This window comes from Aquila chrysaetos, chromosome 3, assembly GCF_900496995.4.
Source record: "Aquila chrysaetos chrysaetos chromosome 3, bAquChr1.4, whole genome shotgun sequence".
In the NCBI taxonomy this organism is placed as follows: Eukaryota; Metazoa; Chordata; class Aves; order Accipitriformes; family Accipitridae; genus Aquila; species Aquila chrysaetos.
Window position 1 is genome coordinate 13,436,025 of NC_044006.1, and position 22,179 is coordinate 13,458,203.

General features: G+C 50.6%; 1 protein-coding gene across 6 annotated transcripts; it reads left to right on the top strand.

Moving 5' to 3' along the window:
• Positions 1–1,605: 1,605 nt before the first annotated feature.
• On the top strand, positions 1,606–21,808 carry SGK2 (serum/glucocorticoid regulated kinase 2). Of its 6 annotated transcripts, none has more exons than XM_030010281.2 (15): positions 1,606–1,716; positions 5,520–5,672; positions 11,262–11,331; positions 12,635–12,692; positions 13,519–13,568; positions 14,171–14,228; positions 14,827–14,910; positions 15,230–15,361; positions 16,194–16,306; positions 16,859–16,895; positions 17,465–17,551; positions 18,981–19,076; positions 19,366–19,521; positions 19,934–20,023; positions 20,252–21,808. In XM_030010281.2, the coding sequence occupies exons 2-15, from the start codon at positions 5,621–5,623 to the stop codon at positions 20,405–20,407; spliced, it is 1,239 nt and encodes a 412-aa protein (XP_029866141.1). In that variant the 5' UTR covers positions 1,606–1,716; positions 5,520–5,620; the 3' UTR covers positions 20,408–21,808. The 6 variants fall into 6 exon arrangements, with proteins under 6 accessions (XP_029866141.1, XP_040978626.1, XP_040978627.1 ...); XM_041122692.1 differs by having other exon boundaries at positions 1,608–1,716; positions 5,520–5,622; XM_041122693.1 differs by lacking the exons at positions 1,606–1,716; positions 5,520–5,672 and adding an exon at positions 6,962–7,508.
• Positions 21,809–22,179: the final 371 nt, after the last annotated feature.

Consider the following 22,179-nt stretch of genomic DNA (forward strand, 5'->3'; position numbering starts at 1 on the left):
CTTCGTAGCTTCTGGTCATGTGCTGCAGCAATCCTCTAAACCTTCTCATTCTGAAAACGAGACAAACAAAGGCCCTCTCTCCACTAGCAGGGAACGGATTTATTTTCCTCTGTGTCTTTATGGTTCCTCAAGTACAATAGGGACCTCTATTTGGGCTCGTTCCCTGAGACATGAGGGTAGTATCAAATCTCTGTTATCCTTACACACCCACACGGCCATGCCACCCAATGGGAGTGTCGGTGGGAGCTGGAGTGAGGTGAGGGCTGAGCCCGCTCCTCTCCGCGTGCTGCTGCTGGTGCTGGAGCTCACAGAGTGGCAGGTATGGCTCTGCCTTCTCCCCACACACATGGAGCCGGAGACCTTGGCTGCAGTGGCAGCTGGCTGTCTTGGCCTCATGAACCTTGGATGCTCCAAATCACGTATTCCAGACTGCTTCAGAAAATGCTTATTTTGATGGCGGCACCAATGTTCTCCATCACCTGATTTTATACATGTCTGTGTATTCAAATCCTGCCTCAGCTCACCCTTTTGTTTTTGTAATGGCGTCCCTGTCCAGTGACCCTTTTTCTTTCTCCTCTCTGCTTTGGGATTCACAGGCCCAGCTGAGACAGGAACGTGCCAATGGCAAGAGGTCAGTAGCTTGACAAATGCTGGAGGAACTGTGCTGCCATTCATGTTTTCTCAGAGCTATGGGACCTATCAACCAACTACATCGTGGTCTGCTGCCAAAAGAGGGGCAGGTGCAAAAGGGCTTTTGAGGGTGAAAGAAATCTTCCTGGGTAATCAGAAAATGCCTCCTGCATATGAAGTTAGTATTTTGGGTGAGGAGCTGGAAGCTCCACCAGTGAACAGCAGTGACTCCACCAACACGCTCAACCATCAAACTGTCATTTGGGCACCCACTCATGCAGGGATGTGGTGACCACTGGTGCTGGGCACCTGCAGAGGGGAAGGGAGAGGAACAGGGAGCAAATGGGGGAGGGTACGAATGGAGGGCAGTAGATTTTGGCTCCAAAAGGGCTCCTCTGGGCTCAGTTCTGATGTGCCCATGGGGCTCGGTCCTCATCGGCTGCTCAGGTGCTTGTTCTTGCATACGTGTGGCCCAGGATGGGGAGCATGGAGCCAGAGGAGGGTCGCACAGGATGCAGAAGTGGGGTTGTAGCACTGTCACACCTGCAAAGTTCAAGCATGTAAAAGTCCCTGGATCTCCCACCCTGGACGCGGTGCTGCCAGGGGACAAGGCTCCACCTCACCTAGTTCCTTCCTTGCTGGCAAGCTCTGTGGATTGCTGGTGGATCGACAATGGGTCGTGTCCACACGCAGGAGGTCTTGCTGGCGTTTGGGAGGTGATCCATGCTTCATTACCTCTGTGAGGACCCGGCATGTGACCCGGCACAGCCTCTGGTGAACAGAGCACTTTGTTCTGACCCTTTGCACTTCCCTGCCGGCGAGCTGCCCTCTAATCCCCGCAAGGAGGGATTTTCCTCTCCTACCCCAGCTCCCTGTGCCTCAGTCCCCTCGGAGAACAGTGGCAGGGTAATAATTTACTTCCTGCCACAAGCCACTCCTTCGGACTTTTCCTTTGACCTTCAGACCGAATCACCAAAATAAAAACAACAGGAGGGAGAGCGGTACATGCTGGTGGAGCGTGGCAGTGCCCACCAGCCCCACTGCCGGAGCCCAGGAGGCCGGCTCCCCGCACCTCGCTCTCTGCAGGTAATGTCAGTGTACTTTCTCTGGGATGATTGCGACTTTCCCTTGTCTTAGTAAGGACTTAAACCCGTTTGGGAGAAGCAGAGGTTTTTGTGAAGGGCTCGTCCCTTGCTGCCAGGGACCCAGCCAGCACAGGGGAGAGCTGCTCTGCGGGGGTCTGGCTCAGGGTCAGAAGCTGAAAGTGGAGGGGGTTTGAGTTCTAGCAGTGGGGTTTTTTTCCCAGCTGTGGAGGAATCCAGAGAGGAGACAAGCAGCCTTCTTGCTCCCCCTGGAAATATTGTAATAGGTTGAAAGTTTTCTTGCATTAACTGTGCCTCCCCCAGGAAAATTCCATCACCAGGATCTTCCATCACCCTGCTTGTGTCCGCAGCCCCACATCAGCTCACCTCCCTGGGTGAGCTCCCATGGGGATCAGTCACAAGTGTTTCTGGCCGTGGGTAATTTCAGGAGCTGGCAGATCAGCAGAGGTAGCTGGTGACCGACCATGTGTGTCCCCATGTCCCTGAACCACCTGCACAGGGAAAGGAGGGTTGGGATGCACTGGGATTTTGCAGCCAGCACCAGAAGGGTGACGTTTGCACCAGAAATTTCTGGTCATTTCGGCTGTGGTGTCCCAGGCTGTGCCTCTGGGACCAGGCTGGGCCTGGTGAAGCTCAGGGGTGCTGTGTCTGGCATCCCTCTAACGGGGCATCCCCAACCCCCTTGCCGGCAGGAGAGGGACGGCTGTTTCTGCTCAGTGCCAGAGCAGGGGAACAGAGATGGGCTCAGCAGATTTCAGCAAAGGTCTGCTGCTCTTGCACAGGGGATCACAGGTCCTGACAATGCCTTGAGCAGCACTTGGCCCAGTTTGGACTGGGCTGCCTACTGGATCTAGTATATATAGCTCTGCTGGAGACAGTCTGTGCCAGCACCAGTTGCTTCTCAGGTTTTGCATGTGGATAAAAAGGGGTGAAAACATGCATCCCATGCAGTGGAACTGGAGTCGGCAGCTCTCGGGGACGGGATGGGGATGGAGCAGGGCAGAGGGGAGGCATTCCTAGGGATGCTTTGCCCACAAGCTTTCCTAATGAACCCAGCACTGTGCCAGCAGCGAGGGGCCTGGTTTCGGGCAGTGCAGCTCCCCGAGCCGTCTCCAAGCTGCTAAGCCCTGCTCAATCCGGCTGGGAAACTGCCTCTCTGCCCTTGTTCCTGCCAGGCTGGTCACACTCAGGGCTTGAGCTGTGGTCATGGCCCTCAGTGTGCACTCTGTGTCAGACTGACTGCGCTGCAGGAGAAAAGAGGCGCTCATCCCCCGAAAGATGGTTGTTTGTTTTTTTTAAGAAAGGCTCTAGAACATAGGCTGTAATGTGTCCTGAAGTCCTGCTGGGGAGGAAAGGAAAGGAGAGCAAGCCGGAGAATTGCACCTTCCCCAAGGACAAGGCTGGCCAGCCAGGAGAGGAAGGGTCACTTAGACTCAGGCTGCTTCAAACTTTGTGTTATTTATTCTGAGACTGTGCCTGCAGTTAAAAAACACTTGGGATCAAGAAGGTCCCAGCCAACTAATTTAATGGCAATAGTAAGATCAGGCATTTATTCCTCTGAAGATGTAAAGGCTTTACAAGAGATCAGTAATACTCTGCCACATTCATATTTGTGGAAATGGAGGCACAGAAAGTTCCAAAAGTTGCTCAAACCCACTTTAGTTGTCCTTTGGAATATAAACCTGATCCCTTTGGAATATAAACCTGATCCTGATCCTCCTCTTGGCTCTTTTCACCAAAACATGGGAAACTTCCCAGCACCCCTGTGGGACTCCTTGGCAAAATCAAGGGCAATGCCTAAGGCAGAGCCCTGGCTTTTTGACACTAACAGAAAAATATAGAGAGGGGAAAAAAAAAATTTAAAGAACCCCAGTGGTCACCAATAGTCTATTTAGTCTTTCATAAATCCTCTTAAGATGAAGAAATAGACTCTGACCTTTTAAAGAATATTCTCTCCTACCCTATCCTATCCTATCCTATTCCTTACCCAGCAGAGATAACTGAGTAGCCAAACATTTTAGGTCACCTTTCACTGCAGGTCAATGGAAACTTGCTTTGTGCTCTCTAGAGAAATATTTGTTTTAATCTTATCTGGACCCTTCCCTGCAATTCTGATTGCTCAGAACTGTGTGGTTCCAGTTCAGTGATACTTTTATGATTATGGTTATGGATATTACTAGATAGGGAGGTTAAGATAGTATACCTTTCCCTATAAAATTGCATATATGTGTGGCATATAAAATACTATAATAGAGAGAGAGGGTGGTACTTCTCTGCATCTAGAGACAATGGGCTGGACCTGTTGTCCACTGGACATGTCCTGCCCCAGAGAAGCTGCAAATGTGGCTTCCCTGGGGTGAGCGGCACTGGCCAGAGCTGGCCCCGCTGGGAAAGACCAGGCTCAGCCATGGAGGACCATGCAGCCCTCAACCTCTTATAGGGCTTGGGGAAGTGAAGGCAGCTTTCCTCCCTCGGGGAGAAAAGGAAAATGTTTCCAAGCACAGGCAACGTCTGGAGGCTCTGAGCTGTGCCAGCACAGCTGAAAAAAAATCACCTTTCTGTGGCCAGGGCTTGCTCCCACCATGGTCTGACCAAGTCCAGCCCAGGCAGGAGACATGCACAGAAGGGGTTAAATTGCTTGAGAGCTGCTCATCACTTCTGAACCCAGGTCCAGCCAGAGGTTTTCCTGGCATAGATGTGCTCTCTGGAGGTCAGGGAAGCACCAACCCTGCACAGAAGACCAGCAACACTGGCAAAACCCGACACTGACACCAGCACATCTCCGGCTTTACTAGAATTGTTTAATTTTGTTTAGGAGCCTGCAGGTGCTGGGCAGGGGAAGGGGCCAAGGCCAGTCCCGGTGTAAGGGGTGCATGGCCACGCCTGCAGCACCTGTAGGGATGTGTGCCTGCATGTCTATATAAACGTATGTGCCCTGCAAGTGCTCCCACAACCAGCAACCCCTTCAGCGCGCCACTAATGTGTCCTGTCGTGGGCAAGGGGCAAGGGCTGCTGCAGGCTGCTGCTGGACGTGGCCGTGGGTGCACACAGGCAGGGCAAGGTGGAAAGTCTCACCTCTTGCACGTGAGGAGGGTTGCCTGGATGCGCAGCACGCTGGAGGCTAACTCTGCTTACATCTACGTGTTCCACTCATGTCCTCCATCACGGGGACAACTGCTTGCCCAGGACACCTCTCCAGGGAGAGTCATGGGGGTCTCCAGGGCAAAGCCCTCTTCAGCTGCCCCGGACATCTGGTGGTGTCTGATGTTGAATCCCCAGGTGAGGACCTGCCCTTATGCTGGGGATTTACTGGCAGTCCATGTGTCCGTGTGCTTCCAGGGAATGTCTTCTCCTGTGCTGGGGAGCCACCGGTGCCAGGGTAGTCACCCTGGGTACAGGGAGGACAGATTGGGTCTCAGCTCCTCGAAAGCATCGAACAACAAAATCCTTTCCCGAGAGCAGAAACCTGTGAATTTAACAGTTGTAGGGTAAATTTTTTCTGTTGTACAGAAGTCAAACAAGTCAACCAGTACCACCCAGCTCTCTTCCAGTGCCCTCTATCTGCCAGTCCCAAAGCTCTTTGGAGAGGAGCGCAAAGAGAGGGACACCAGAGCGGTGGCAGAACACCCCGATGATCGCTACAAGACCAAGTGCCGGGTGGATGCTGGCCAGACGAGGCTCAGGGAGCCAGCCCTGCATCCCAGAGCCGTGCCCGGCTGGCGGGCAGCCAGCACTGCACCCGAGGGCTTGTTTCTACTCTTACTCCTGTGTCCTTCACCTTTGCAGCCAGAGAAACGTCTGCGTGCTCTGCTTCCTGAGGACGCCCGGTGCCGCTTGCTGAGCTCCAGCCCCAGCCGTAAGGAGAGGGAACTATTTCGGCTGGCTTTATGTACGTGGCCTGGATGGAGCCCTCCTCCACTGCCCTGGGGAAGACGAAGGGTAATGCTCCTGGCTGGTACGGTGTCACTAACCCCCTGGGGATGATGAGGGCGTGGAGGAGGCTTCCCCATGGAGGTCTCCCACCGACACTGGGTTGCGGAGCAGCTGGCAGAGGGCAGAGCCCCACTGCATGCCTTCCAGCCTGGCTCCAGCCTGGCTCGGGCCACAGCCCAGCCTCGCAGGCACGGACAGACGGGGCTAACCCTTCCCAGCAAGGGCTGCAGGGATCCCAGCTCCTATGGGACCCGTGGGGGGCCCAGGAGGTGGTTCTGTGCAAGGGGGGCAGCAGCTTCACATCGCACACCTGACCCTGGGTTACACCCAGTGTGTGCCCAGCCCTTGAGTGTTAGCAACCCTTACAAATGGAGGGGACGCAATGGACAAAACCAACCCAACCATTGCTTTGTCCATCAGTGTCTATTATCATTACTGGCCTCACTCCAGATTAGATATTTTATGCATTCTAGCTGGTAAAAACTTTTCCTTCCAGGATCCTTCTGCTTTCTCTTCTTTAGATAGAAAATGGATTTTTAATTAAAGATGCCTTTCTGTGGAAAAGAAAATCAAGTAGATTTTGTTGATAATACCAAGGTTTTTATTGAAAGAAACAAAAGCAGAAGATACTGATTTGAAAATGTAAGTTAGCTGCTGAAAGTATTCTGAAGCTTGACCATTTCAATGCAAGTAGAGGCAAAACTGGAGAAAATAAAAACATGATAGGAGATATTTTTAAAAGCTGATGATGCTAATAGCTTGAGGATGTTGGCTGAGCAAAATACTCAGGCTTTGACCTGAGAGAGAACGATATTTCAAGCAACATGCTGCTTCCCCTCTCTTGTTACACATGGCAATGAGCACATCAGATGTTTCAGATTATTTTCTCCTGGTAGCTGTAGTTTGGGGTTAGGGACCTGTCCCATGGCAACCAGCCCCTCTGCTCTCCCCAGGGAAGGCTGCCCAGACCTCTGCCTTTACCACCTTGCACCCACCACTTAACTTGCTCTATAAGGTGGCTTTTCTCCTGCTGCAGCTGAATGCAGGGAGATTTTCTAGGAAACTACCATAGGAGCAAAAAACAACTGCTTTATTTTTAACAAAGAGAGAGAGAAGACACCGGCCCTTCTCCAATGTCTCCTTTTGCTCAGAGCTTAGTCTCTGTTCTGTCAAATCACCGTGTGCCTCCGACATCAGGTTTTCCCCTCCATGTGTGTTTATGTTTGCATTTAATACTGCTGCAAAGCGCCAGTCTGGCTACCCTGGGCTGCAGCCTGGGTCAGTGGAGGACACTGGAAGGAGCAGCTTCTTCTGGGTTTGACCTGAACTAAATGACAGTTTTGACCTTCCTCCAAACCACAGGACAGTGGACAAATTGCCAGCTTACTAACATGTAAAACATTGTTCTGTACACCTGAGATGCCTGCTGGGATGCAATTTGCTTCTAGCCACCACCTGCACCCCACCCTCCTCATCCAAAACTACTGCCCACACCTAAATTCTCATTCCTTGGGTATATCTAGCAGGTGTCTCTTGATTTTTTGCAGCTGATCAGCTTTTCCTGCTCTCTTTAAAGGGCTGCAGTGAGCTGGTAGTAGTAGCATGGTCACCCTGAGGGGGTGGGGGTGTTTATGGGCTAAATGAACTGCTACAGGAAACAAAGCTATTCTCCTCTGAGTTTTAGGAAAGAGCCTTGGGCTTCTGGTCTGCCGGAGCAGCCAGTAGCAGGGCAGACTAGCGCAAGGATGGGAAGTGTGGGGAATGAGGGGTCTCTGTGCTTGCCTGCTGTGGACTGCTTCCCATGCTTCAGGACACAGCCTCTGCCGGTAGATGTGCTCCCAGGTGTGTTTGATGCTTTGTTCTCTATTTTCATGGGATTATTTTTTTTGCAAAATGCTGCAAGCTTTAGCCACCTGCTGTTTTCTTCCAGCTTTGCATGTAGTTTTTCCTCTAAAATGTGGAGGGTTGTTTGTCTGTGGACTCCAGCTTGCTCAGAGCCAGGGCTGCTTAGGTGGGGTTCCTGCTCTGGTTTGCAGTGTCCCTGGGGTGTAGGGGAAAGGATCCACAAGAGAAAATTGGACAAGTCAGGTAGGAGCTCTGCAGAGGGCAGCTAAGAAAGCTTCCCCAAGTGAAGAAGTCCTTTAAAGTCTTTCCTAACCTCTTCCTGGACTTGCTGTGTGCTGTAGTGCCTCAATGGGAATGAAAGTGGAGCTCAGTGCTGGCCTGGAGCTATCTCTTAGATCTGTAGCAGGGGAAAGCTTGAGCTTTTTCTTTTGCTAGTAAAAGCGTGTGTTTGCAGGAGTCCTCCTTCCCACCTCCCCCTGTGCTCCTTCTCTGAGCTGAATCTGGGGCATCTCCCCCTTACGCTGCATGCGGCCCCTGTGCTGGATGAAAGCTGTGGGCTGCCTTAGGTGCCCCTCTCTCAACCCTGCCCCTCGAAACCGTGTGCTTCTTCCAAAACATTGCCTGCTGTCCCAGTGACAGCCTGCCAGGCCTCCTTGCCTCTCCAGGCTGGCAACTAGCCCTTCTCAGAGCGGGAGAGGACGAGGGACTTGCTCGGAGGGGTTTGCAATCTAGGTTAGGTAGGAAACGATGCCGAGAGCAGTGACATCAGGGAAGAGGGTGGGAGGCAGCTTGCAGATGACGAGTCTATGATGTTGCTTCTCCGTGCAAGGTACGCGTTGCATTAGTAATGTGTTTGTAGCAAATAACGCTGGGCTAGCATGGGAATGTGGGTCACTGCTGGCAGAACTGTTGAAGGAAGAGGGAGCTGCTTGTGCTGTGCTGGGAAGAAAACGTATGTTACTGAGGGATGTTTGGTGGGGGGAGATTTAGCTGCAGTAACTGCTCCAACTTGTAAGTAGCAGCTTTATGTTGTGTGAGTGGGTGCCTACTGCCTGGGGGATGCCTCTGGCCCAGGTGTTGGGGTGAAATGGTCTTTAAGGGGGGTGTGGGGTGTAGTGGTTTGTGTCCCTGGTGTGTAATAGTCACATCATATCGGGAAACTCCTAGACTTGCTAATGCTCTCTGTGGCCCTGGCCATGCCTGGAGCATCCCTGCTGCCCCAGCAGGCACAAGGAGGGATGCAGCTGGGCATGTATAACCAAGGATTCCAGCGTATTTTCATGACCTATTTCTGATTCTGTTGTTGAGCATGTGTGCGCTCACGAAATCTTTGTGCTTTAGGGGAAGTAGGGTTTGTTAGTGATAAGGAAAAGCCTGTTTGACTGCTCAGGAGATTTAAACCAGAAACTAACCCGGCTTTGAAGGTGGACTCAGGCTGGGGAAGGTGGCTCTGAGCCTGAATAGGAAGTGATACAGGATGGGGATATGCCTATCCTAAAAATGTGTGTGGTACTTCACTGCAGGAAGAGAGACTCTTGCCTCAGAGCAAGTACATTTAATGAAATAGGTTTGTTGGAAAACACTGCTGTTGGTCAGCAGGGACTTGTTGAGTAGCTTCACTTCTAGCAAAGAAGCAGTGGAGCAGAATGGGGCTCGTGGAGGGAAGCATGAGCAGGCTTGCCAGGCTGTGGCCCTGGAAGAGCTGTGCAGCCTCTGCTCAGCAGTGATGCCCCTGCCTAGCTGTAGGTTGTGGAGACCTTGCTAAAGCAGCCTTTTCCAAGCCCCTCAGCAAGTTGGGAACTTGTCCTGCATCCTGTGCTGCCAGCAAATACCTCCAAGGCAGATGGATGTGTTTCCGTGGCTTGCCCACATGCTCCCCAAGATGCCTAAGCTGTGACATGTCATTATTTTCCCCCTGCATCTGGGATCAGAACAGTGTCAGTGGCAGCAAGCTGACCCTATGGCCAAAACCAAGCCAAACCAAGCTCGTGGGGGTTCAGATTTGGAGGGAACAGGCTGCATTGCCTGATGGAGCTACATGTATGGAGTGGGAGCGAGGTGTTAAACTGTGTGGGCTTGGTTGGGTTGCTCTGGGAAGAGGCTCCTGAGCAGGGGGTGGGAGCCCTCACTCTACCTACTGCTGCCATTTGCAGCCTGGCGCTTGTTCCACACACACCTGCGTGCCCCTGGCCATCCGCTGTGCAGATCTCCTCCCTGGCACTGAGCTTTGAGTGAGCGTTGCCTGCTTGGAGACAGCAGGGCTGATGTCCCTCTGCTTGCAACCACGGTATCTGGCCAGCCTGTCTAGCAGGCTGTGGGACAGATGCAGCCCCAAGGCAGGTGTTGGATGACCTTCAGTAGACCTCGGTGAGCCAGGGAGAGCCAGACTGTCAGAGAAATAAGGACTCTGCCCAGTGGGAGGAGATGGGGATTGATCTGTCTGGGTGCTGCCTGCATGCTGTCCCTACTGGTGGGTGCCTGCTGGGACAAGCTCTTGTACCTGCTGCAGGGCAACGTATCAGACAAGGTCAGGGTCTCAGCCCAGCCTGATGTTGTAAGCTCACTCACTGAATGGTTTGTGGGGTTTTCTTTAAATTCCTGCTTTCCCTTTCTTATCCATTCAGAAACTCTAAAACCACAGCCTGGGTTTTTTTTGGCTCCTCATCAGATCTGCACCCAGATCCCAGAACTGCCGGTGGTGGCCGGTTCAGTGGCTTTCTGGAGCATGCAGGTCCTTCCATCTGGCAGATCCTAAGACCCGTGCAGGAAGGGCTCTGTAATCGGGCTTGTGTTTACCTCAAAACTTGTTGTTGTCCTGCAAACCCCTTGCCTGGGGAGATGGGCTCTGGCAGTTGGTGCTGCCTATTCCTTGGTCTGTAGAAGAGCTATTCCAGGATGACAACTTGCTTGTGTCTACAAAGGCCCATTTTTTTTTTGGGGGGGGGGGGGGGGGGGGCAGAAGGGAAGTATGTGTTTCTGTGAATATTTTGATTCTTTCTTTCCCTCCAGTAGCAAAACTAGGGCAGAGTCAGGGAGTAAAACTTGAGTCTTGAAATATGTTACCTACTCCTAAGTAAAATAAGCAACTCCTCCATACAGGCTGTACTTCTCAGGCTTTTCTCTTGCTCAGCCTGGGCAGTAGGGAGCAGGCTCTGTGAAGGGAGAGGTGATGATGATGGGTGCTGGCAACTGCCTGTACAGCTGAGCAGCAGAGATGCTCTGTGGTGGGAATCCCAGCTTCTGGCACTGGCTGCATGTCCTTGGGCAAGTCACTTAACTTGCTGCAACGTGTGTGTGCTGGCTTACCTCCTGCAGGGGCCTGAAAGGTTTCATTCATGTCCCCAATTACTCGCAGAGCCCTGAATGAAAGGGGCAGTGGATGTGCCAAGTGTGTGACGTATCCCAGTACAACATAGTCCTTGTAAGCACTCCCCTTATCCCTCCTGGGGACTGGGGTGGCTCAGGGAGGCTTGACAGTGGTGCTTTAGCCTGAGTCCCCTCTGCCATGGGAGAGGGCATCTGTTTTGTGGCACTTATCCCTGTCCTATGAGCTATTGAGGGCTCCTGGCAGGGCTGGGAGGGGAGTTGTCCTGGTTCCTATAATTTCCTGGTTATTTTGGTACGTGGGTGGAAGGGGGAGGAGGGCGGCTGTGGAGAGAAGAGCAAGGTCGGTGAAGAACAAACGTGCCTCTGTGCACTTGTGCTCACACTGCCAGCTGATCGGCTTCAGTGCTCCAACTTTCCTCACAGAACTCATCAAGCACGGCCGTGAGAGGATAGGACAAACCATCAAGGCCTCCGGCTCCAGGCTCTGCTCATAGTGAGTACGAAAACCTCCCAGTGGGATGAGAGCCCTTTAAAAGCTCAGCCTGATAACCCCTGCGCTGGCTCGGTGGTGAATGGAGCTGGCTGGCACCGGCCAGATGTGGGCAGTCCCGGGGACAGCCGCCAGCACCCGCTGCCGTCCGGCATCTCCTGCCATGGTCAGCCCGGCCGTGGAGAAGGGGGGCTCTGGGATGGCTGTGGGTCTGTGCCTGGCAGTGCATGGGGGCGGAGAGGGGGAGCACCCACAGGTGAGATGTGGTGGAGGCTGGTGGGAGCTTCGGGCCCCCTTTTTTAAAGAGGCAGGGTGGAGGGTGGCTGAGGGGATGAGAGCCTTCGGAGCCTCCCTGTGGTGTATGAGAGCTTGGTGGGGCTGAGGGGGAATGGACAAAGACCTCTGGGGGCAGGGGACAAGGTAAGAGCTGCTTTTTTTTTTTTCCTTCTGTTATCTCTTTAATCCCAGCTTTTGCAAGGAGCATGGGGGAACCCTTGAAACCAAAGGGAGGAATCCCTGGGGTGGCAGGACCCATCCTTCCCCAGTAATGAATGAGCAGGTTGGATCTGAACCAAGTGCTGTTCAAGTCCACCTTCTCCAGCCCCAGCAGCAGCTGCACTGGGTAGATGAGAGCCCTGTGCTTCAATGCCTCTGCTCACTGAGCCAGCCCTGGCTGCTGTGGCCAGCCCCTCTTCCCTGCAATGTCAACAGCCCCAAACTGCCCTGGTCTGCCCTGCCCTGGGGGAATGGCCTCTAGCTGCTGCCAGCCCAGATGGCATGTGGTGGTCAGACCCAGCTGGACTCTCCTGGCTGCCCTATGGGGACATTCATTGGGTTGCAGGGCTGGGTGCAGTGGGGGCTGCATCTGCCTCGAGAGGGGTCTGGCCATGGCTGGGAGGGCTGCAACATTGTCTGGCCCTGATGCTCTGTTGCTGCTGGGGCTGTGCTGGTCTTGATATGTTGGTGCCCTGACCAGTTTCTGCTATTGCAAATCAAAGGCTAACTGGCATTTAATTTGCTTGTGCTTGTTCAAATCACTTGTGCGCCTAGGAACCTTCCCCCCCTCCCCCCCCCATCTCCTGTCAGCATGCACCCACTGTCCCCTGCCTCCCCCAGAGCCTGTGTACCCTCACCCCCTGGAATTAGCAGTGTGACCGAGGAGGTAGCTGGGGAACTCAGCTGAGGTCTCCTATGACAGAGGGGAGCACACACTGGGGTCTGCGCTGGTGCCTGGCAAGTTCATGGTGCGAAGCTGTGTTTCTCTTGGATTCTGTTTTCAATACTGGCTTGCTCTTCTTTTCCCAAGTGCTGAACGAGTTGCTTTTTTAATGGATCGTTCCCGGAGCCCGGACAAAAGCACCCAGGTGAGATCATGGCTCTGAGCCAGCAAGCCCTCACCTTTGGGATGGAGAGAGGGTTGGTGCCTGTAGGAGAAAAGCAAGGAGGAGAGCCTGTGTTAGCCTGCTAGGAGTCTTACTGCTGCCTTGTCCCTGTGAGTGATGCTGGGTGGAGAAAAAGGAGAGCAGAGAGGCCCTATATAGCCTTTTGGACAGGCATAATGCTCCCAGAGTCTGGGGAGGGGAAGACTCCTGAGGAGCAGGAAGGGGATGAAGACCGTGTGTGTGTATGTACCTCCTTGTCATTGGGAAGAGGGAGGCTACACCTCTGTGGTGATGTGTATGCGTAAGGCCACTTCCAAGGCTCCAGACTTGGCAGTTTTGGGGCTTAATGGGAGTGGGCAGAGGGCTGCAGGGTTTGGGAGGGATGCTGATGTCCTCCTGCAGGAATGCTCCTCTGTCTCAGAGCTGTGCACAGGGCTTCTTGCGTAGCACCTCATTGTCTTGGTGCTGCAGTGAGCAACTGAGCCATGCAGTGTGGCAGCACAGCAGGTCTTGAAAGCGTCAAGTCAGGAGCCAAGCAGTCGCTTAGTACTTTTTCTTTGTGCAAGTATGGGATGAGGACTTCAGCACAGAGTAGCTTAGTACAGACTCCAGCTTGGGGATAATATTACTTTAGTGCATAGCTCTGTTCTCCCTTTCCCCATCACTTAAAAGTTTGCCAAAGCATCCATTGTGTCTCTTGCTGATGGGTGTTTATCAGTGGCTCTGTGCAAGTGATGCTGTATTGAGGAAAGGAAAGCACAACCTGCAGAATGGTCCTTGTGACTAATATTATTGTTATTCTCTCTAGCCTCCAACACCAACTGACAACATCAACCTTGGACCTTCTGCTAACCCAAAGTAAGCTCCCTGCAAAAGCCAGGTAGGGTATGGTGCATGCAGTGAAGAGATCTCGCAGGGGAAGGCAGTTGGTCTCTGTGTCTCGTGTGGGTGGTGTCTGCAAGAGTCCTAACAATTACTTTACTTGGTCTTTAATACCATGTGTATCACTGATGCACCAGCTTTCAAGACATTCAGCTATAGCTGGTCCCTGTTATCATAATCATCCTCTCCTGTCCATGTCTGCAGCCTCTTGTCCCATGTCTCTTGAGAGGTAGTAAGGGAAGATCTTCCTTGTCACTGCTGGCTCCCTGACTATCTTTCTCTAGAAATAGGGATAAACTGTTTCCCCTGCAAAGGTGCTACTTGGTCCTGACAGCTGCTTTCACCTGCTGGTGTGTTCAGCAGGTGGGTTGCTGAGGGATTGCTCATCCTCTGCTGGGTGCACTGACATACACAGTGGGAGTCTGCTGTTTGCTGGGAGTGAGGGTCACCTGTCCAGTGCCCTTTAATCCCTTTCACAAACACTGGTGTTTCCAAGAAGGAACTCTGATTTGATGGTAGTGTTGCTGTTGCACGTTTCTCTCCCAGAAACATTAACTTGTTTCATTCTTGCCCAACAGTGCCAAGCCAACAGACTTTGACTTCCTGAAGGTTATTGGCAAAGGAAGCTTTGGAAAAGTAAGTGGGTTTGTACAGGTGGGCTGTAGCTTTAGAGGCATCTTGGAAAGAGATTTTCTTGCTGAAGGAGTTTCTAGCTGTGTCTTTTGCTTGTACCTCTCCTGAGGAGTTTGGCCTGAGTGGGACTGAGGCCAGATGAGACCTGAGGTAGGGTTTTCATTGTCCATTCTTACTCTGAGCTCTCCTGCATCCTCTCTAAGGACAGAAGTGTGAGGTGTTTTATGCTCAGGGTGGTGAGGAGCAGTACTTGATTCAAAATAAGCTTCAGAGTTGTTCAGCTAGTAAAAGATCTCCAGGCAAATCTGTACCTTGTGAGATAGCTAGAATCCACTTTAAATGGGATTGTTGCCAAATGTTCCAAAACTGTTTTCTATTGGGTGTGTAAGAGATGTATGTGGAGATGTTGTGTGCTTTTTTTTCTGGCAATGAGAAAGTGCTGGGAAGTCAGAGCGCTGGAGCTTGGTCTTTAAAACTTTGTACCTGACCCTCTGAAGCTGCACTCTGTGTATAATCACTCACAAGAGTGAGCTAATGAGGAAACACTAGCCAAATGGCAGAAGGTGAGGCTGAAACCTGTGACCAGGACCTTCTGTTGCAGGTTCTCCTGGCCAAACGCAAGTGTGATGGGACTTTTTATGCAGTGAAAGTCTTGCATAAGAAAACCATCCTAAAGAAAAAGGAGGTATGTCTGCTCTCCTTGGCCACTTCTGCAAATAGTGGTCAGTGTATAAGCTATCCTGGTAATGCAATTGAGGTGTCTTGTGGCTGGCATCCATGTAGACAACTCACATGTTAAACATGGATTTCTCTGTGCCATGGGAACATGGAGAAGAACTGAGATGAATCAGGTCAGAAAAGAGAGAGTGGTTCCCTTCCTGGGGCTGGAGATGACCCTCTTGGGCTCCCAGCTCCCACCTGTTTTGAAAACAGCAGTGAGCCCCTATGGCAGACTGCACTGGACCCTTGCCTGAAACTCTAACGTCTTGTCTGCTTTTTCATAGCAAAACCACATCATGGCAGAACGCAACGTGCTCCTGAAAAATGTCAAGCACCCCTTCCTTGTGGGACTCCATTACTCCTTCCAGACCTCAGAGAAGCTTTACTTTGTGCTTGACTATGTAAATGGAGGAGAGGTGAGTGTACTTACAGGCTTTATTTTAACCTTCTGTTTGGTCCTTCCCAAACATGCTGCTTTATTGTGTAAAAACGTTTCTGATCAGAAGATAATGATGTTGAAGTATAATGTTGCTTTGTCTGCTGGCAAGGACCAGCCAGGAGTAGCTGGCATGCTATCTCACCTGTAAATTGAGTGAAGATCTTGCTGGCTATGACCTGAGTCAGATGATTCCTACGGCAAGGATACTGAGAAAAGCATGTGTTAGGGGTGTTTTAAAATCCTATGGGGAATATGGGAAATACTGATTTTGGCAAAACCTAATTGTGGGCCAGCTCTGGATCCTAGTCTACTGCTTGGGTGATGCCATTGCAGTATGCTAGATTTCTTTTTCTGTCCTCCAGAAGCTTACTTTTTTTGCAGCTGTCTTTTTCTGTGCTATCTGAAACTGGCTGGGAGATATTGTTAACATGGATGTCTTGCCCAAATAGAATTCATATTGGGGGTCTTACTGGGTTCAGCTGTGCATGTACCACTTCTCATGGCCATACTACTACTATGATTGGCCTGTGAGTTGTAGCAAGCTAGGAAGCTTACTACATCAGCAGATGACTGTTTTGGGGGGAATGAATTCTTAAGTGAGGTGGTGACGTAAAAGGAGGACAAATGAAGTGATTTCTAGAAAGGTGTTTAGATTGCTTAAAGTCACTTGGTTTGGGCTTATTTGGTGCTGTTTATGTGCTACTTGCTGCAAACCAGTTTTCACTTGAGTAGCTGGCTTTCAGGCTTGCTCCAGATATCCTTCAGGTTTTTTTAGAGAAGAAATGATCAACCCTCTCATCTGCCTGTAGCTGTTCTTCCACTTGCAAAGGGAGCGCTGTTTCCGTGAACCCCGGGCCCGATTCTATGCTGCAGAAGTTGCGAGTGCAATTGGGTACCTGCATTCCTTAAACATCATTTACAGGTAAGGCACATCTCCTGCTGGGGAGAGCAGGGGCACCAAGTCTGCCCAGCCAGGCTGTGTGCAGTGCTGGGGGAGAAAAGGGCTTCGCTGGGGCCCTGCAAAATGCAGGACTGCAGTAGCTGAAGAATCTCCTACCCCAGACAAGACAGTGTGCTGCTGGTACTTTATCCTGCAAGAGGGATGGTGTCTGCATGGGGCCTGATGGGCAATAAATACTCCCAGCCTGATAGTGGGAAGGAGAGAGAGTGGTTAAGTGTAAAGATCTAAAATAAACCTGGCTCAATAAGTAAGGAATTCTCTCTCAGCAACAATTTATGCATAGATATGTAGGGAAATGCAGGCTTATACCTGATCCTGTATGACAGCAGTCTTTTTATGTTTGCATGTGTGTATGTTGATACACAACAGTGGTGGGAATACGTGCTTTGGGAAGGTCTTGGTGAACTGGACTGGGAAATCTTGTTAGCTCCTGTTCTTAGCTGATGCTGTTTCAGGTCTGGCTTTTCTAAATATCTGGCCAAATGTGCTCAAACAGCATTTTTTGTCTTGCAGGGACTTAAAACCTGAGAACATTCTCCTGGATTGCCAGGTATATTCACAGCTCATGCTGCCTGCCTTCTGGTTTTAAAGCATCAGAATCATAAACAGAGGACTATGGTTCTGCAAGCTGGGTGGCTATAGCTTATTTCATTGTATGGATTTTGTATGTATGTACCACTGCATTTCTGTGCAGATCCTGCAAGAGTGAGTGAGCTTGCCCTCTGCAGAACTGCACACTTGGGGCCCTCTCAGCTCGCTCCCAAGAGCTGGGACTTAACTTGGGGGCAGGGATCATGGGTGCTAAGAGCAAGTAGCTGCTGCTACTCTGGTGGTGACTGCTAAACTGACTCTGGGATAAAGCAGTGGCAAAGCACAGCAGTGCTGGATCTCTGCATAGCTATAGAGTTGTAGACAAATTTAAAAAAAAAAATAATCTAGGCTCTACTTTCTCTATGGGCTCCTGTACTTGTACTATAGGATGTCCAGAAGGTGAGGGAGGGGAAGCACATGAGCAGTGGGGAACTAAAACATACATGAGGTGCAATATGAAGGCCAATGCTTGGAAATCCTCTCTTCTCTAGAAAGAGTGGGCCAAGCTGAAATGTCTCTCTTCTGTAGGGACACATAGTATTGACAGACTTTGGACTCTGCAAAGAAGGAATGGAGCAAGAGGAGACAACTTCTACTTTTTGCGGCACTCCTGAGGTACAGCATGTGCTGGGGTTTCACTGTGACCTGGGGGCTGAAAGCCTTTGGAGACTTGCTACTCTGGGTCTCAGACTTGTGTGGGTGTTCACATCTCAAAATATGGGCTCTGTGAATTAGACCACCTTGGGCTCTTTGAGGTTGTCAGCCTGAAGCTGGAGTTCAGATAAGGTCTTTTCTACTCAGCAGAGACAGTGTTAACTATAACAGCTGATTAGTACTCTAAATTTGCTGTGCTATCAGGGGCAGGGATCCCTGCATTCGGAAATGGCCACTCTTGTGAAACTGGGCCTGCTCCAGGTGGCTGTGGAGACAACCTTGACCCTGGGAGCCCATGAGCAAGCCTGTGAGCAGGCTGTTTACCTGCTCTAACACCCTGGAGCTGCAGAACAAGGAGCCTGCTGGTACTGACATACACAGGACCTTGCTCCACTCTTCTGCATGTCCTTGCTAAGCAGGAGCTGCAAAACACCCTGTGTGGAGGAGAGGACCAGGCTCTCCTCTGGAAAGTGAACACTGTTCAGAGGGGAGGGAATGCCTTTTCTCCAGTGCACCCTCAACTAGGTTTTGCTAAAACCTACCTCCAGTTTGGCTTCTTGGAGGCTTTTTTCCTGCTTCTTACTGAGCTGGGGATTTTGGTAGCACTTTGGCCTAGGTAATACACCTGTCCTGTTGCCCTTCCTGAGACAGCTTGAAGAAGGGTCTGTAAACAAGGTACCTTTCAGTATTCAAGCTCAGAAGTGGGCAGGAATTTCCTGGTGGGTGCCCTCTGCTTTCAGTGGGGACCCATTTACGCAATAGTACAGCATGAACCAAGCAGGGATGTTTGAGCTTAGGTTTGTGGTTTTTAATGTGTGTTGGTTTGGGGTTTTTTGTGTGTGTGGTGTGGTTTTTTTTGGTTTTTTTTGTTGTTTTTTTTTTTTTTCCCTGCCCTAGGCAGGGAGCCTGATAGTACACAGAGATAATCCTGAGAGACCAGACTCGGTGTGCTGCTTGTTCTGCAGGCCACTTGAATTCTTCCCTGTTGCTGCTTGGTCGTGGTTATTAGCAGTTTTGCTGCTTTAGACAGACTTACTGGGACTGAAAACTGCAGCTTTCTCAAAACCACAGGAGCCTCTTAGAGGTGTAATGTGTCAGTGCAGGACAGGTTTGCTGGTTGAGTTGTGGTGGGTGGCAAATTCTTGTAGAAGTCCTATATAGGAAGAGAACCTTCTGTAGCCCTGAAAAACACTTTGGGGGTTTTAGTAGGTGTCTCTCAAACCTATTGCTCTAAAGTAAGTGGAAAGTCTATCAAAGCATAGTAGGAAACACATCTGTGTCCTTCCTAATGCATTTGCTCAGTTTGAACTGCAGCCAGGTTTGTGTACTTATGAGGACAAAGTCCTTCCTTTATAATTTGACTCAAATATTTACTTCTGATTCTTCCCAGTACTTGGCTCCTGAGGTGCTAAAGAAGCAGCCGTATGACAGGACAGTAGACTGGTGGTGCCTAGGAGCTGTCCTCTATGAGATGCTGTTTGGACTGGTAAGTTTGGAAGCTGTTTTATGCTACATGGTGGAGAGTTTCTTTTTGAAAGTTGTGATGTGAGGTTGGTCTGGTGTTCACATGGTACCTGACACAGACAACTGAATCTTGAATTGGATGACCTGCTTCAATCATACCATTGCCCTTTGAACAGAGATATCTGTTTGATATTTGAGATATGGCAGGTCTCCTTCATCTACTTGCTGCAGGACTCATTTTGACCTGAGATGTGTGGTTCCTTGTGGTAGCTCATGTTTTACCTGCCCGCTTCTCCTCTCTTTCAAATTAGCCTCCTTTTTACAGCCGGGATGTGTCTCAGATGTATGACAACATTCTGCACAAGCCACTCCAGATCCAAGGAAGCAAGACTGTGGCAGCTTGTGACATCCTCCAGGGACTTCTCCACAAGGACCAGAAGAGGAGGCTGGGTGCCAAGACAGACTTTGTAGGTTGCCTCCATTAGGATCAGGAGGGAGGATGGATAGGAAACCTTTCTGTTCTGAGCCTTTCTTTCATGATAACAGCACTGCCTTGGGAAAATCTTTTGATGTACACTTAAGTCTCTCCAGCCCCCTAAAAGGGGCATATGGGGTTGACTTGGATTTCCAAAGGGAAACACTATGATTCAAGGTGTGGTGGCAAGCTAGGACACCAGTGTGTGATGGTGTCATCTCCCTTCAAGGGGTTACTGGACCATGACCCTGCTGTACTAAGGATTTGCTATGTGGCCCCTACATGGATATGTGGTAGCTCCAAGTCTTGCTTCAACTACTTAATGCTGTGAAACAAGCTGGCAGGTGCTGGAAAAGGAGGGTTGGCAGAAGACTGACTTTTTTTCCCCACTGCTTTCTATGCAGCTTGAGATAAAGAACCATGTATTCTTCAGCCCAATAAACTGGGATGACTTGTACCACAAGAGGATTACTCCTCCATTCAACCCCAATGTGGTAAGTGGGTATTTCTGTTGCTATCTGTTGTATAGTGGTACAAAAGGAATCGTCTCCAGGTGTCTTATGCTGACACTGAGGGATGCTGAATTGCAGGTTAGGGACTGCAAATGCAGTGAGTGGTGACGGTGCTTTTGGAAGAGCAGCTGTGTTACTGTCTGAACACAAGTGGTTGTTTGGGGTCTGCTCACTTGAAATGACTATGCATGTCTCTGTTCCTTGGCTTAGGCTGGTCCAGCTGATCTGCGACATTTTGATCCAGAGTTCACCCAAGAAGCGATCTCCACCTCCATCACTCACACACCTGACCTAGCAGCCAGCAGCTCCAGTGCCTCGGATGCATTTTTAGGATTTTCTTATGCACCAACTGAAGAGGGCATCTAGGTTTTATAAAGGCTTTGAGAAGCCAGATTTTAACTGATTGGGTTTTATGTTTGGTGGTTTTTTGTTTTGTTTTTTTTTGTTTGTTTTTTAGTTGGGTGATTGTGTGTGTGTTTGGTTGTTTTTTTGTTTTTTTTTTTTTTTTTTATAAAGGATTGGTACTGTCCTTTGCTCATGGTTTAAGGAAATTGGGACTAATATACTAACTGCCTGGGATGGAACAGAGCTCTTAACTTTTGCTGTTTGGTGGATTTCCCTCTAAATGACTGTTCCCCTGGCAGGGAAAGTGGGATACTGATTATTATGATCCCCCCCTCCGAGTGTCTTGTGCTACTTGACAGAATTGTATTCACGCTGTGGTTGTATTTATGGTTGAGGTATGTACCACCATTCACATGAACAGCCATGTCCCTGTAATGGGCCACTCTTTTTCTTTTCTCTTTTTTTTTCTTTTTTTGTGGCACTAACTCTGCCCAGCTCTGAACAACTGCTTTGCCCCCCCAATAGAGAGGGAAACTCTTCACACTACCAAGAGCAGTGGCTTCCTCCTTTTAAGTGGACTGTGCCACTTAAGCCATTTGTCCTGGACCGAGCTGGGCAGAGGAACTGTTCATCAGTTATTGTTCCACAGGCGGCTGCAGGTCTGTAAATCCTGAACTGCGCTGTGGCCTTTCATGCCAGGTATTCCCTCCCCAAGGTGAGTGGATCGTGTATCTCTCTGGTCCAGGATTGGGATGCTGCTGAAGCAATAAGGAGGCTGTTATGGAGGAGCCAGTGTGTGGGAGGAAAATCCCAGATAAAAATGGGTGGGGAAGAGGCTGAGTTGCCTGGAAAAATAAAAATAACCTTATGGCCAAACCCTGAGCAGGGTGGGGTGGGGGGTGTCTATTCACAGCATGTGCTTGACTTGCTTGAGGCACACCAACACTACTGCAACAAGCACGATCCGGAGCGCCATGGGGCACAGGAGGGCACGCAGCGAGGGGAGCCCGAGCCCAGCTCCGCACCCTGCGCTGGGGTGGCCAGCAGTGCTGAGCCCCCCCACGCAGGACGGGGAGGGCAGCAGCGGTCCTCCAGGCTCCAGCGCCCGACTGAAAATGCCTGTCACTGGTGTAGAACAGTTCTTTATTCTGCCTTAATTTAAAGGCTGATGTACTCATTGAATGTCACTTCCCACTTTCTTTTTTTTAAAGTAGTTTTGTTCTTTTGCTGTGGAGAGGAGAAAGGGGGCTAAGACCTTCTAACTGCAACACAGGGATAAACAAGGGCCTCTCAAAGTTGTGTGATGCTCACACTGTTGCAAAGCTTGTGCTGGAACAATTTTTTTTTATTATCAGACTTTATCTTGTACATGCTGAAGTTGTCAGAAATATGACATGGTTTATATTAAAGTGCATATATTGATGTGTTTCCCTCTCTGTCCTGTATGTAAGGGAGTGGCGGGGAGGAGGGTGAGGAGAGCAGGGAGGGGGTGCTGGTGTTATGCTGTGCCTGGGAGTGGCTGTACCCCAGCACTTGACTGCATGCAGAAAGTTACTGAAACTTTTTTTTTTTTAATTCAAGTCCCTACTCGAGGCTAACAGAAGGCTTTTGCTTGGGTCCAAGGCCCAAAAACCTATTGGGGGGGGGGGGGGTAGCTACCTTAGGGGACACAGCCCTGCCCTGGGCCACTGCCAGGCGAGGGCTGCTCCGGGGTAGGCCTCAGCGGTCACTGGCCGAGCGCCGGCCTTGCCCGGGGCCAGGCCCACACTGACCTCGGCGGGAGGCCGAGGATG

What these genes read in the sequence shown, in the direction of transcription:
- SGK2 (XM_041122693.1), top strand. Translation starts at nt 7,307, where the DNA reads ATGAACTGCTACAGGAAACAAAGCTATTCTCCTCTGAGTTTTAGGAAA. An exon ending in ACTATGTAAATGGAGGAGAG is followed by an intron (nt 15,362 to 16,193) that starts GTGAGTGTACTT and finishes ATCTGCCTGTAG; the next exon opens with CTGTTCTTCCACTTGCAAAG. An exon ending in TCCTTAAACATCATTTACAG is followed by an intron (nt 16,307 to 16,858) that starts GTAAGGCACATC and finishes TTTGTCTTGCAG; the next exon opens with GGACTTAAAACCTGAGAACA.